At 40.9% G+C, this 16,177-nt stretch overlaps 1 protein-coding gene across 1 annotated transcript in view; it reads left to right on the top strand.

Moving 5' to 3' along the window:
• slc22a31 (solute carrier family 22 member 31) overlaps positions 1-14,347 on the top strand; it is an 81,756-nt gene extending 67,409 nt beyond the window's left edge. The window contains exons 5-9 of the mRNA XM_034192097.1: positions 3,461-3,606; positions 9,059-9,167; positions 10,463-10,677; positions 12,474-12,585; positions 13,320-14,347. Coding sequence (XP_034047988.1) covers positions 3,461-3,606; positions 9,059-9,167; positions 10,463-10,677; positions 12,474-12,585; positions 13,320-13,776 — 1,039 coding nt within the window. The 3' untranslated portion in view covers positions 13,777-14,347. The remainder of the gene's footprint in view (positions 1-3,460; positions 3,607-9,058; positions 9,168-10,462; positions 10,678-12,473; positions 12,586-13,319) is intronic.
• The last annotated feature ends 1,830 nt before the right edge of the window (positions 14,348-16,177 follow it).

Genomic DNA, 16,177 nt, shown 5'->3' with positions numbered 1-16,177 from the left:
GGTTTTTGTTGAGACAGCATTAATGTATTTATTTAATTAGGGCGAATCGAGGCCATGGCGCTACACACCAATCAGGCCTGTATGGTAGAGTGGCCAGGTGGAAGCCATTCCTAAGTAAAAGGCACATGGCAGCCCCGCCTGGAATTTACCAAAAGGTTCCTGAAGGATTCTGAGATCATGAGAAACAAAATTCTCTGGTCTGATCAGACAAAGATTGAACTCTTTGGGGTGAATGCCAGGCGTCATGTTTGGAGGACACCAGGCACCATCCCTACAGTGAAGCATGGTGGAGGCAGCATTATTCTGTGGGGATGTTTTTCAGCAGCAGGAACTGGGAGACTAGTCAGGCATGAGGGAAGATGAATGCAGAAATGTACAGAGACATCCTGGATGAAAACCTGCTCCAGAGCGCACTTGACCTCAGACTGGGGCGACGGTTCATCTTTCAGCTGGACAGTGACCCTAAACACAGCCAAGATATCAAAGGAGTGGCTTCAGGACAACTCTGTGAATGTCCCCAAGTGACCTAAATTCGACTGGAACATCTCTGGAGAGATCTGAAAATGTCTGTGCACCAACAGTCTCCATCCAACCTGATTGAGCTTGAGAAGTGCTGCAAAGAGGAATGGACAAAACTGCCCAAAGATAGGTGCACCAAGCTTGTGGCACCATATTCAAGGAGACCTGAGGCTGTAATTGCTGCCAAAGGTGCATCAACAAAGTAGTGAACAAAGGGTGTCATTTCTTAGTTTTTCCATCCATCTATCCATCCATCCATTTTCTTCCGCTTTATCCGGAGTCAGGTCGCGGGGGCAGCAGTTCAACCAAAGCCGCTCAGACCTCCCGATCCACACACACCTCCCCCAGCTCCTCCGGGGGAACCCCGAGGCGTTCCCAAGCCAGTAGAGAGTCGTAGTCCCTCCAGCATGTCCTGGGTCTTCCCTGCGGCCTCCACCCAATGGGACATGCCTGGAACACCTCTCCAGCAAGGCGTCCAGGGGCATCTGGAAAAGATGCCCGAGCCACCTCAGCTGGCTCCTTTCAATGTGGAGGAGCAGCGGCTCGACTCCGCGCTCCTCCCAAGTGACCGAGCTCCTCACCCTATCTCTAAGGGAGCGCCCAGCCACCCTGTGGAGGAAACTCATCTCGGCCGCTTGCACTCGTGATCTCATTCTTTTGGTCATGAGCCAAATCTCATGACCATAGGTGAGGGTCAAAACGTAGATCGATCAGTAAATCGAGAGCTTTGCCCCCCTGCTCAGCTCTCTATTCACCACGATGGACCGATACAGCGACCGCATCACTGCAGTCGCTACACCGATCCGTCTGTCGATCTCACGCTCCATCCGTCCCTCGCTTGTGAACAAGACCCTGAGATACTTAAACTCCTCCACTTGAGGCAAGGAGGAGTTTAAAAAACAAAATCAAGGGCCAAGACGTCGCCCGGTATGGTGGAGCCAGGGCCCCACCCTGGAACCAGGTCTGGGGTTGGGGCTCGCGCGTGAGGGCCTGGTTGTCGGGGCCCGGCCGGGCTCAACCCAAAAGAGCAACGTGGGCCCGCCCTCCTGTGTGTTCACCACCTGCAGAAGGGGCCATGGGGGTCTGGTGTAGGGATGGGTATCGAGAACCGGTTCCTTTCGGGTATTGTTAAGAAATGATTCGATCCACCGACATCAATAAGCTTTGTGCTTAACGATTCTGTTATCGGTCCTTCAGAGTGGCCGTTGTTTTGGCGGGTGTTTGTCAGGAAAATGATAATTTCTCTACATTGATTACAGACCCTGCAGCGGGTCCTTAATCAACTTTTCTGCAGTGCGGCTTTGCTTTGAACCTTGAACCAATCGAAGCAGTGGTTCACAGATTGAAGCAATACTTCGATCGATTGCTTCGTTTATTTCTTTCTTTCGCTTAATTTTCCTCCGCTAAAACCCTAAAGAGCATACGTCTGTGAGTATTATTTACCTTTTCTATGTTAAACTGACCTGTTATGGTCTTCTGAAACAGTTGATAGATGTATTTTATAACTTAAAAATGGGAGCGATGCTAACGCGTTAGCATGTCTGTGGCATTTTCAATGTTAAAAATTAGCAGCCGTCATCACGTTCGGGTGCATTTGTTTTCAAATTGTAATATTCCTTAAATTTATTTTTGCTTATATATTAATAATCTAATGATTATATTATATACAATTTTAGAGAAAGAGACAAAAAGAACCTGAATAGAAACACAACAGAAAATATATAATAGCAACTAACAATGAACATAAATAAATACATAAATAAATACATACAGAAATAAATGTTTCCTGTGAACACCTAGTGACTCTCACACCTCCATTTCATCCCTGTCTTATTTAAGTTTAATGACAGTTTGTTTCGGTCAAACCATATTTTCAGTTTAATTTCTTCAGTGATTTCCTCCAGAACTATCTGCCAAACTAGAAAACTGCTGCATCCTAGTAAGAGCAGAATACTTCTGGAATGAATTTGAATAAGTTTTTTTTTTTTTTTTTCCTCACCTAAATGGATACTCGAGTTTATCGTCTGGAATAGTCCCAGATTGCATTTCAGAGCTTCTAGAATTGAAACATTTTCGTGCAGGTGGTATTGGGGGGTAATTTTGGGTTTCAGCTTTTTTTGTTTTTCACCACTTTCATCCCTGAATATGAGTTGTGATTCACTTTTGTGCAGATTAAAGTTACTAACTGGGACTCCTGTCTCGTTGTGAGAAAGAAACAAGAATCGTCCTCCGTTCCATTCGCACAACTCCAAATGTTGCGCGGCTCTCTGACAAGTCAAGATAGAACGATAGAATCCAGTCTGAATTAATAACTTCAAAGCGAAACACCGTTTTGTTTATTTTTATTTATGTCCAGAGATCAAGGATACATTGACTAATTTTATATTTATTTACTTTAAGACTCAAGGAAATACATAGAAAACCTGTAAAGCCTACTTTTAGTACAAAATTCACGAGGTATCGATAAGGGAATCGATAAGGAATCGGATCGATAAGCAGAATCTATAATGGCATCGATATCAATAAAATCTTATCAATACCCATCCCTAGTCTGGTGCAGAGAGGATTGGGTGGCAGTCGAGGGCGGGTGGCCCGGCAGCCCGGTCCGCACTCACAGCCCCTGGCAGTTGGGACTTGGAACGTCATCTGCTTAGTTTTTTTATTTTTAATAAATGTGACAAAAGTAATTTGAGGGAAAAATTTAATTTACTCTATTTTGGAACATAATGTGGAAAAAATGAAGCGCTCTGAGTACTGTCTGGATGCACTGTAGGTGTACAAATCGACATGTACTTGGAGATCACAGATTTTACTGCAGTACTCTGTTGTCAGACTGTATCTTCTGACCAACTTCCCCTTCCTCAAAGTAATGATCGCAGAGGAATTTTTAACATGTTAAAGTCACACATCCCTGAGGTTTGCTGACCTGTATTTTCCTCAGCTGTTCATCAGTGTTTCCGGAGTCTCCTCGCTGGCTGCTGGCAACAGCACAGATCCCACATGCAAAGAGAAGCCTCCAGGAATTCTCCACCAGGAATGGTGTGTGTTTACAGGATGAACTCTACCCTGGTCAAAGTTTACTGTCAGGTACATTCTCAGTCACACTTTGCCTACACTGTATCTCATACAACCTCTAAAACTATACGGTCAGTTCTTAGCACTGAGCAGTATGTGAAAATGTCATGTAAGGAACTCTGATCCATTTTGTTTATTTGTCATGAGTGAATGAGGAACTGGCCTAAAATAGGATATTTTTTTCTAACTCCTGTGACTATTCGAGCCAAACGGTCATAGATAAGTTGGTCACAGTTAAAAAAAAAAAAAATCTTTCTTTCTTTCTTCTTTCTTTCTTTCTAAGAATACTGGAGCCTGTCCACCAATCATTGTGTGAGAGGACATGTACACTCTGGACAGGCCACCAGCCTATCACAGGGCCAACACACATAAACAAACTCATTCATGCTTTTGCTCCTACCAACATACAGTTTAGAGTTTGCAGTTGACACACTCTCACACCTATTAATTAATTCAATTAATTTTCTCATTTATATACCTCCAAATCACAGCAAAGCTGCCTCAAGGCGCTTCATACAATTAAAGTCTAACCTTACCAACCCCTAGAGCAAGCACACAGGAGACAGTGGTCAGGAAAACCTCCCTCTGATGATTTGAGCAAGAAACCTCAAGCAGACCAGACTCAAAGGAGCGACCCTCTGCTTAGGCCATTCTACCAAAAAGGTTTACAATACAGAACACAACATAACAATTGACGAGAGTCCATGCAGGCGTCCAGTCCACCATGGGGAGGGGGGAGGGGATAATTAGTGTGGCACGAAGTGTAATCCTGTAGGATTTGTTTGCTAAGATTGTTTTTTGCTTTTTCAGGTTTATTTGGGGACAGTCTATGGAAAATTGTTGAGGGTCGAATTTTCTGACCCCATGATCCCCTTGTGGGGGGGACTTTCCTTGTCATGGACCCCCAAAAACTAAGGTCACCCATACATCAGTCAATAGTGAACTGATTTACCTGATCTTGAGGTCATTTTAGGGGTTTTCAATCATACTGTACATTTCAGAGTGACCGGAATTGACCATCACCTCTTCCGGTCACTACCTACCTCCGATTGTGACGATTGATGCTTATATTATGACGCAAAGAAACAAAGTTCATATGCAGGGCTCTCCCTCATATAAGACTCAGCCTTCTTGGTAGAAATTTAGGTCTTCTATCTAAGAGAGGACTTAATTTACATATATACTAAATTATAGAGAGGAATGTCTTTATTGAAGTGTTTTGTCTGAGGGTGGCTAACTTCTCAAGTTTCCAGAGAAGAGGTGACTGGTGCAATTCACCTCACAACCAGCCCGTTCTAAGATTAAAATAAAGGTGCAGTTATTATTGACACATTCATGATATTGTTGATATTTGAGGTGTGAACTATATAGTACAGCAGATAAGTGAATATTTACAGAGGAACCTTCAAATGGTGATGCATGCACCAAATTTGGCACAAATACTTCGCAGACATCACTCTTTTGAAAAAGCAGAGGGTCCACTTGAATTTTCAATAGATGGCCAGGTAGAGATCAATTGAAGAATTACACAGGGTTCAAAATAAAAAAATAAAAAATGCTCCATTCATATTGAAAGGTATTCCACATTATTATCACTTACTGAGGTGTTGCTGGGCCAGTAGCATAGATTTACATTTATGCTACCTGTCCATACCTGCCCGCAGTAGTGGGCAGAAACAAAGTGTCTAAGTGACTGACACAAAGTTTCGAATTGTGTCTTATAATGTGCGTGGTTTGCGTGTGGGCCACAGAAATGCTGATAAAGCTCGGCGCTATGTGGTCGATACGCTTCTGAATGACTGTGACATACTGTACCTACAAGAGACCTGGCTATCGAAACAAGACTTGAATAAATTGAATTCTTTGAATGTGAATTTTCATGGTGCTGGTGAATCCACCACAGACCTCAGCACGAGGATCGTCCGTGGTAGAATACCGGGCGGAGTTGCCATCCTGTGGAACACTAAATATGACTCAGCAGTCAAAGTTCTAAGATTGAATGTTGACTGGGCTATTAATTATAAGAGATGCGTAATATTAAATGTGTACATGCCTTATGAATCATATGAATTAGATGATGAGTTTATATACAAACTGGCATTTCTGAAATCATTCATTGAAGAAAACAGAACAACTTGTGTCTATATGTGATTGGAGACTTTAATGCTGATTTGTCAAGTAATTCATCTGTTTTTGGGAATCATCTAGTACAGTTTTGTGAAGACAATAATATGTTTCTGTCGAGTAAAGTGTTCCTACCAGATACTAGCTTCACCTATATTAGTAAAGCTTGGCATTCCACCTCCTGGCTGGATCATTGTGTCTGTACTGCAGATGCCCATGCTTCTTTGTGTCAAGTTGATATTTTATATAATCATGCTTTATATGATCATATACCTTTTAAGTATCAATCTGAATGTGGATAGAATGCCAGCAGTTTTGGAAAAAACAAATGGCAGTTGTACTTTCAAACTTGACTGGTCTAAAGTAACAGAACAAGAGATTAATAAATATAAAATAGTGACAGGGGAGTTGTTTCAAACTGTTAAATTACCCAGAGAGGCATTGACGTGTCTAAACCCAAACCGTAAGAATCTGCAACATACTAGTGAACTGTGTATTATATGAAAATATAATACAAGTGCTTAAAGATAGCAGTGTATGCCTTCATTGTAGAAAAGATAGAAATTTTAGTAAACCTGGATGGAAGGAGTTTGTGGCTGAACATTATGCATCAGCCAGAGAAGCCTTTAAAATGTGGCGTGAAGCTGGGAAGCCTAGACAGGGGCCATTGTTTGATCTTAAAAAAGCCACTACGTCCAGATTTAAAAATGCACTTCGTTACATTAAAAGAAATGAAAATGCAATGCGAGCACACTCTCTTGCTAAAAGACTACAGGATAATAATTATTATGAATTTTGGAATGAAGTTACAGTCATGAACAATGCTAAAACCCTTTTGCCATTTAGCATGGAAGGCGTACATGGCCTAGAAAATATCGCAGATTTGTGGCGCAAACATTACTGTGACTTATTTAATTCTGTAAAAAGTGAGACTGTTGTACCTGAAAATCTTGCTATGACTGAGGACTTTGTAGTTCATACTAGTGAAGTCTATGAATCAATCCTGAAGCTTAAAAATGATAAAGCTTGTGGGTTGGATTGTATTACAGCAGAACATCTGAAATATTCCAGCTATAGATTATGTCCGCTCTTATCAATGTACTTTACTGGTTTCTTAATCCATGGATTTTTGCCTGAATCTGTTACTGTTGTTTTGGTTCGTGTCATTAAAGATAAGGCAGAAAAATTGAGTAGCTTGCAAAATTACAGGCCCATTGCCCTTGCCGGCATTGTGTCAAAAGTTTTAGAGAATATATATTGTACTCAAGGCTTGAATTTTATATTCAAACAAGTGATGATCATTTTGGCTTTAAAAAGAGACACGGCACTGACGTGTATCTATGCACTAAAAGACATAGTTGCAAAATATCTTAGTATGAATTCCAGTTTGTTTGTTTTGTTTTTTGGGGTTTTTTTTGTGCTTTATTTATGCTACAAAGGCTTTTGATAGAGTTAATCATAGCAAACTATTTAACAAACTGAACAATAGGGGTGTGCCAAAATATCTGGTTCGTATTCTATCATTTTGGTATGCCAATCAGGCCATGTATGTAAAGTGGACCAGTGTCCTGTCTGAACCCTTTCATGTCAGCAGTGGTGTCCGACAAGGGGGGATTCTCTCTCCAGTTCTTTTTAATGTTTACATTGATGAATTGTCCTCAAAGTTAAACAGATGTAAAACTGGCTGTGTCATTGGTGCAACAATTGTTAACCATCTCATGTATGCAGATGATTTGGTGTTAATCTGTCCATAGTGTGCTGGGAGGCAAGAATTGTTAAAAAAAAAATCTGTTCTGTGTTTGTGAAAGAATATGATGTTATGTATAATCCCACAAAGAGTAGCATGATGATTGTGAGAAGTAAGGAGGACAAAAATATGCTCTTCCCAGCTTTTTATTTGTGTGATAAGCCGCTCATGATCTTTAATGAGGTCAGATATCTTGGACATTATGTGACTGATGACTGGTGTGATGACAGAGACATTAAAAGACAGTATTGTAAGCTGTATGCCCACGCAAATATGTTGCTGCGCAAGTTCAGTATGTGTTCTCCTAATGTGAAATGTGCCTTGTTCAGAGCCTTTTGCGCTCCATTGTATACGGCCCCTTTGTGGTGGAACTACAGGCGGTGCACCTTTAGGAGACTGATTGTGGCCTATAATGACACCTTTAGGCTGTTGATGAAGGTGCCGAGATGGCACAGTGCTACTCAGTTGTTTGTGGATGCACATATTCCCACCTGTGAGGCACTGTTGAGGTATTTAATGTTTCAATTTATGCAACGATTAGAAAACTCTGAAAATGCTATCATACAGACTCTGACAAATCCTCAACTGAGCTGCTGTTGTTACACCTCTGTACTGAGAAATCATTGGATGGAGAGACTGTTAATATAATTTTTAATACTTGTTTATTTCTTTTATTCTATGGACTTTGTTGTGTCTGCATTAAACAAATATATGTCCAGTCACCTAAATGAGTCTAACTCGAGCGAATATCTGTCATTTTAGGCGACTGGACATGGACGTCGGGTCTCTGAAAATGCATGCCACCCTCCAAAAGCATGTTATTGTATTTGTCTGATCATAAAGATTTCAAAAAGGTATAGTTTGAATTGTATGGCGTTCTGGAGTAAAAAATAATGCGAAAGGTCAATTTCAGTTTGTACAGGGCTCAAAATTTAAAGTTCCTTCCATTATGGTAAAACAAAAAAAGTGGTGCAGATTATTGGTTGAGCTAATAGGATTAGTAAATGGAATAATTTTGACTGTACTGAATGTTTTGGTCTGCAAAGTAAAGGTCAACCAATGTCGATGACCATTGGATTCTATGACACATATGTTACCCGGTAACATGATAACTTAGCATGACACATGATGCAAATATTCCTTTTTAAAACTCTATTAACTCGGCCAATAATTTGCATAAATTTTTTTCCGAAATTAGAGCAACTTTAAGTTTCGACTCCTGTACAAACTGAAAGTGACCTTTGTCACCATTCTTAATGTTTTTACCCTATAACTCCTTAAAGTTCAGTCACAAATAATCCAAACTATACCTTTTTTGAATCTCTGTGATCAGACAAATAATGTGGTGTAGTTTTCCAATATGATTTGAGCATCTTTGAATTTTGACCCCTGTGTAATTCGTCAGTTGACCCCTACCTGGCTGCCTATTGAAAATTCAAGTGGGCTTGTACTCCTAAAATCGTTTTTAATTTCAGACGTTCACTATGATGAGTGGGTTCTCTGTGGCACAGGGATCACCCAAGGAAATGTTGAGCTGCTGTTGCTTGGTGTGGGTGTGGTTTTTGGTTTTGCATCCTTTCTTTCTCTTTGCAGAGATAGATGTGGCATATGGGGAAGACTGTCGGGCAGAGTACTTCTCAGTTCTGGAGCTTCATGGGACTCGTGTAATCTGGAAGAACTGCCTCATCCTCAGCTTCACACTGTGAGGTTTTATTCTCGCCAGGTTCCCCACGGAAATGTTCTTTTAAACATCATAATCAGATGAGCAAACAGATTGATTTAATAATCCTTTTTAAGATTTGAGGTGACGTCTTCAGGATTTTTTTTTTTTTTTGTGCGTGTTTGCCATAGAGTTACATATAGCGAAGCTAGATTGCAGACTCCTTATACCACTAACATAACCCTGCTGTGCCTACATGGGGCGCAGCCACCACTACCAACAAGGGCAAAGAAAGGACACAAAGTACCCAGTTGTGCAATACAGCATGCGTGTTGAGTGAACAAGATTTATCCAACTACATACATAGATGTCACTTTTTCAAGACAAAACCTGACATTATTCATTGGAGAAATTAATTAAAAAGTTGTTAGAAGTCTTTATCATTTACTGAATCCAGTAATGCTTCAAACCTTTTTTGTTATAGACAAATTTGATCTGTAAATGTTTGGTTGCCCTATATTTTTCTTTTTCTTTTATTATATTTAAATAATATACAATAAGCCCCTTATTTTCTTTTATTTTTTAATTTTTTATGTGCAGCTATTTTAAGATTTGTACAGTACCTGTTTTGTTTGTGTTTGATGCATTTAAAAAAACAATAGGCTTACACCATAAGACTCTATGGATTCCATGGACCGTAAATGCCGTACCTACCTCTTTTTGGTTTGCTTTTTAATTTAAATAATATCATTAATTAAATTAGAAGAGTTAAATTTCTTACCTTCCTGGCAAAAGTAGCAGGGCATAACACTGACGTGGAAACACACCCACAACCCCATCGTCACTAAACACAGCACGGTCTGCATCATGCAATGTAAATAAATCCATAGATACTCGTCATGTCGTTGTCCCAAGATCCTAGTGACATGAAATTTCCATCTTGGCACAAAATAATGCTCATTTTGGAGTTGACCGTGGGATTAAAGAGAGTGAATGCATACATGCATTTAATTGTAAAATCCGTCAAAGTCCAAATCCAAGTAAAATGCATCTGAAAACATGACTGCACAATCACACTGTCTCACTTGTAGCATTGAACTGTGCTGTGAACGGTCATTTTTTGCCCTCTGTGGTGATGGCAGCGCATGCTCCTTTTCGGCACACAGTCAGGCGTGACTCCGCTCTCTAGCTTTGCTATCTGTAACTCTGTGGTGTTTACACACACCATATTAATTTGTTTGTGCTGTGGCGACCCCTAACGGGAACAGCCGAAAGACAAAGAAGAAGAAGAAGAAGTGTATTTTTAGTCTTCGTAAACTGTCTGTTTTCTCATGCAGGTTCATTGGAACAGGCATTCAGTACTGTTTTACCAGAAACCTGCACAGATATTCCAGCAGCTTCTATTTCAGCTACTTCCTCAGAGTGGCAACCGGAGCTTTGGCGTGCATCTTCATCTGCTTGTCTGTTGATCACTTTGGTCGGCGTTTTATTCTTCTGCTTTCTGCCATCATCACTGGATTATCATCATTGCTTCTGCTGGCGCTCACTCAATGTAAGTTGCTGCTCAGCTTTACGCCATCTTTCATGCTCTTCTTCATCCAAAATTTAGCATCTTCCCTGTGACCCTTAATTGGAGTAAGCAGGTATAGAAAATGGATGGATGTTCTCATTCAGACTGCAGGAATTAAAGTTCTCTGTCGCTATGACAGTTGGGCTACCAAAAGGCCAGCCTGCTGTAAGAGCAAAGTTTTACAAACATATATTAAACTTTTCTTTTCTTTCAAAGTCTGCTCTGAGTGTCTCTGTGAGTTTTCTTGCTGTGGTTAAAACACAGCTGCAGAACCGCAATGCATAAAAATAAACTAAGTTTAATTGATGAGCCACATAAAAATTAGTTTACTTAATTTAGCTTTTCTGCATAACTAAAGTGGGATGTGAAGCATTATCTTTTTTTTTTAGTGTAATGTCTAAGCTCATGCATTACTGGGTCTGTTTGGGGTTCTACCTTTAAAATCAGGTCAGTTAGGATGAGGGAAGCCAAAAATATGAAAATGATTACAGCTCCTGTGGTTAGTAATTTTAACAAACAAACATGTAGGTTGTGATATCAATTTTGGTTAAAGGCAAAGAAAATGTGCAAAAGAAAATACAAATACTACACACATTTGTCAGTACAACTAAATTGGGGAAGACCAGGGTGAGAAAATAGTGATCAAAAAAGTCCCCCAGAATGCATACCTGGACATAAAAAATCAAAAGTTTTCAGGGGGCTTTGAGTGGTCCCCCAGACCCCCTGCTGACAAAGGTCCACTTTCACCAAAAACAACCCACCTCATTTCACATCCTGGCTGCAGTACTGAGATTTAATTGGTATTGAATTAAGTAAAATTTGTAGAAAAGCTGGAACCTTAAAGTGTGTTTATCATGAAATATTTAAATAATGTGTATAATCTATGCTGCATTAGTGGTTAGTGAGTGAAATATATTCTTGTTCAGCAGGACAACAATTTACTGTTCTGACTGAAAAAAATTCAGTCAGAACAGTAAATTGAAAAGAACAACAATCAAAGGAATTCAGTGCTTTAATTCCTGAGATTGTTGTGTTGCTGTAATTGTTCCACAACATTAAGTATTTCACTGTCAGCAGCTGTTGTGGTTTTATTCTACAGTCAACAGAAAATCTGTAATCAGTGTGTCACTGAAGCTATTTGATGCAGATATTTTTGTAATCAAGACAACTGTTGAAAATCATTTATCAAGTAAAACTGCAGAATGTTTTCTCCTTTTCCAAAGAGAAATTTAAAAATGGTTACAAATACTGCAAGACTAACTCCAATTTGATCTGGTTTAAATTGCAGCTCTAGACCAGGAATAGACTGTCACTTTGCCTCAAAAGTTTTATTTCTCCTTTATTATAAATTCTGTTGTAGGTGTGACCTGGTTTAAAGGGGTCAACATCAATTGAAATCCGGTTTAAACCAGATTCATTTGAAATTGAGATTTCCAACTAGCTTTTGAGTGATTAACAACTAACTGTATATTCTGGAATGATGTAAAATAGTGTCTTGCACTCTGGAACTCAGTGATGGGGGATGAAATTATTATTTATTTACTAAATATGTAGCATACCTGTTTAATTGGAAATTTGATACGTGGATTATTAATTAATGAAAATAATTGTTAGTTGCAGCGACAGTTGGGTCTTAGTAAAGCTATTGAAAGCAGCAGTTTTTGATTAGCTGGTAACATACATCACTACCTGTCTGTCTTTTTGAAGAATCTGACTGTGCCGGAGGTGACAGTGTCATTCTGAATAATTAAGGAGTGTGTTGTGTTTGTGTGTCTCAGATCTGCGTGGCGGCCTGGTCTTGGTGCTGTCTCTGGTGGGGCTGCTGTCTTCTCAGGCTCTCGCCATGCTCAGTACGTTCTTTGCCAGTGAGGTCATGCCGACTGTTGTTCGGTAAGTATCTGCCTCCGTACGTCCATGTTGCTTACTAATGATAATGTGGCTGCTTCAGTCAGCTCAAAATATTAGAGACTGAGAATAACCATATGCTGTGTGTTATTTTTCTGCATGCCGGTCAAACCTGTGTTCTGCCATGTGCCACATCTCAAACCCTGAAAAGGTTCTTGCCTCTTTACTGATTTTCTCTTTTGGATAATAAATTATTCCAGATGTTTGTGAAAACCACAGACCAAGTGAGTAAAATTGAGTCCTGCCAGTCCTCTTTATTCATCATGTTAATTACAACCGTTGAATGGAAAAATGGGATCAAACCATTTTTTTTGTTGTTGTTGTTGTTGCTGTTGGTTTTTTTTTTTTACTATCAGCATGTGAAGGGAGTCATGAGGAAATAATTTTAGGGTTTCCTTTGAGCTTTCCTGTATTGCAGCAGGAACAGACTGATATGAATCATCACAATTAAATTGGGTCTTTCACAATCCAAAGCGACATCACACCACAAAATGTTTATTTATCAAAAAGTGTTGAGTACTTTTGGAGTGATCAGCTGTTCGTCATTCAAAGTGAACTCTAACATTGATTAAATACCTGAACCAATCAGGTCTCAGCCATTTGTCTCCCATTAACCTCTGAGGTTCTGCAGTTGGAGGTGATGAGGTCACAGCGAGTCAGGACCAGGAACAGCACTAATGTCATCTCTCCTGACAGCTGTTTTCCTCTTCCTCTATCAGGGGCGGTTGCCTGGGCCTGGTGCTGGCAGCGGGGTGCGTTGGAATGGCCGCCTCCTCGCTGATGGAGCTCCAGAATAAAGGCGGATACTTCCTCCACCATGTTGTCTTCTCCTCCTTCGCCGTTCTCTCTGTGCTCTGCATCATGGTTCTCCCTGAGAGCAAACGTAAGCCCCTTCCAGACTCGATGAAGGACGGCGAGAACCAGCGGCGGCCACCTCTCTTCATGTCCCGACCGAACAGGGACGACTTGCCATTACTGTCTCCCCAGCCCGCTCTGTCGGACTACAACCCTGACAGCTACTCCCGCTTGGTCGCTGCCACCAGACGAATGTTGAATAAAGATAATCTGCCGTATAAGTTAGCTGTGCCAGGTTGTTCTCCTCTGCTGTCAGAGAGTGACCCCCCTAACGGGGAGCTGGTACACGAGATCGAGACACTAAAAGAGGTGATGACTTAAATCTAAGACCCTCCTCTGTACAGACGAGCATGACACAAAAACACATTCTCCTCCCTCTGGATGGACCTCTGACAGACTCACTGCTGCTCGTCTAGTCGCAGCTGCTGGTCCAGAACTGAGCCACTGACCTCAAATCTGATGGACTGCACTTCTCAGTGAAGTATCAACTGAAGTCATGTTTTCTTTTTACTCATATAGATTCACATTAACGATGACTGTTCCCTTAAAAAACAGACAGACAAAACAAAAAGTTCAAGTGATTTGTGAAGGTAGCAAATGAATTTTATCTGAGAGCCTGTGTTTGATGTCCATCTGAGTGTGACTGCCATTGGTCCTCAGAGCTGCAGCACCTGTCTGTTGATAACTCATGAATTTTTCCTCAAGTCTGATTCACTGTTTTCTCAATGCTGACAGCAGCACAACACACATTTATACACTCAGGTCCATAAGAGGTCAAACACTGACTTTTTTTTTTTTTTTTGGCTTCTGTTGAGCAGCACAGTGAATCTGAAATGAAACACTCAAAATGTACTTGTAGTGACGACTTCCTGATTTAATTCAAGGGGTTTAACAAAATATAGCCATTAATAATTGCAGCCATTTGCGCACACCAGTGCACCTGTCCTGCATGTTTTCATGTCCACCTGCTTTACTCACACCTGACTGTGTAATTCTGCTGTAGTCCAGCTCCTCATTGGCTGAGCACACCTTTCAGGGTTAACCAGCTGTGGCTGGAGCAGGGAAAGTGGAAAACCATGCAGCATAGGTGCCCTGCAGGAGAGGATTTGGGCTGCCCTGGTGTGCACAGTTCCTCCATTTTTAGAAGAACTCGGTCCTGATCCTCTGATTCTGTAGTGTGACTCAGATGAGCATCTACGACTCCTCATGGATGGGACAACTGTCCATTCCAGATTACTTACCCAGAATGCGAGTACTCATTTGGAGCTGGTGGACTGAACGATACAGATAAAGTGGCTCTTCTAAGAACACAGCTATGTAGTGTAGCCAGGAATTTACCAGATGAACTAAATATAAGGATGCATTTTAATACGACTCATCACTTTTGCAGCTGTTTTACTTCAGACAAGTCAAGGGGATGATACATGAACATTTGCAAGTCACTGAATATGTCTTGGACTTCATTTACATCAGTCGTTAAGAAATACAAACAAGATGGTACTTTAAATCGTTCTGTGCAAGATAGTTCTCAAAAATGGAGTGTGCAGGAAGAAGATTGTGAGTGAGGGAAGACACCAAGCCACCCATGCCCACCCTTGAAGAAGTTACCGGTTTCTGTGGCTGAGAATGGTGAAACTGTACATCATCCAAGGTTTTGTCTGCTGTATGATCTCATGGTGGAATGGAACACAGATTTTCCAGTCAATTCTAGCCTCAAGTCTCATGTGTTTTTGGCAAACAAATAGAAATTTCATGTCTTCTTTTTTACAAGTAATTTAACTTTTTTCCTTTGTGGGAATATAAAAAAATATCCAGAAAGTATTCCCAGTGCTTCACTCTTTCCACATTTATGTTACTGCCTTATTCCAGAATGGAGTAAAAATTTTTTTTCCTCAAGATTCTACTCACAACACCCTATAATGACAACGAAAAAGTATTTTTGAAATTTTTGCAAATTAAAACGTAAGTATTCACACCCTGTGCTTAATACTTTGTTGATGCACCTTTGGCATCAATTACAGCCTCAAGTCTTCTTGAATATGATGCCACAAGCTTGGTGCACCTGTCTTTGGGCAGTTTTGCTGATTCCTTTTTACAGCACCTCTCAAACTCCATCAGGTTGGATGGGGAGCGTCGGTGCACAGACATTTTCATCTCTCCAGAGATGTTCAGTTGGATTCAGATCTGGGCTCTGGCTGGACCACTCAAGGACATTCAGAGTTGTCCTGAAGGCACTCCTTTGATATCTTGGTTGTGTGCTTGGGGTCATTATCCTGCAGAAAGAGGAACCTTCGCCCCACTCTGAGGTCAAGAGCGCTCTGTAGCAGGTTTTCATCCAGGATGTCTCAGGATTGAGGAAAAGATCAATGCACCAATGTACAGGCTAGTCTCCCAGTTCCTGCTGCTGAAAAACATCCCCACAGCATGATGCTGCCACCACCATGCTTCACTGTAGGAATGGTGCCTGGTTTCCTCCAAAAATGACACCTGGCATTCACACCAAAGAGTTCAATCTTTGTCTCATCACACAAGAGAATTTTGTTTCTCATGGTCTGAGAGTCCTTCAGGTGCCTTTGGCAAACTCCAGGTGGGCTGCCATGTGCCTTTTACAAGGAGTGGCTTCCATTTGGTCACTCCACCATACAGGCCTGATTGGTGGATTGCTGCAGAGATGGTTGTCCTTGTGGAAGGTGCTCTACTCTCCACAGAAGAATGCTGGAGC

Source organism: Thalassophryne amazonica, chromosome 2 (assembly GCF_902500255.1).
Source record: "Thalassophryne amazonica chromosome 2, fThaAma1.1, whole genome shotgun sequence".
Taxonomy (NCBI): Eukaryota; Metazoa; Chordata; class Actinopteri; order Batrachoidiformes; family Batrachoididae; genus Thalassophryne; species Thalassophryne amazonica.
This window is presented reverse-complemented; position numbering and strand designations above follow the sequence as displayed.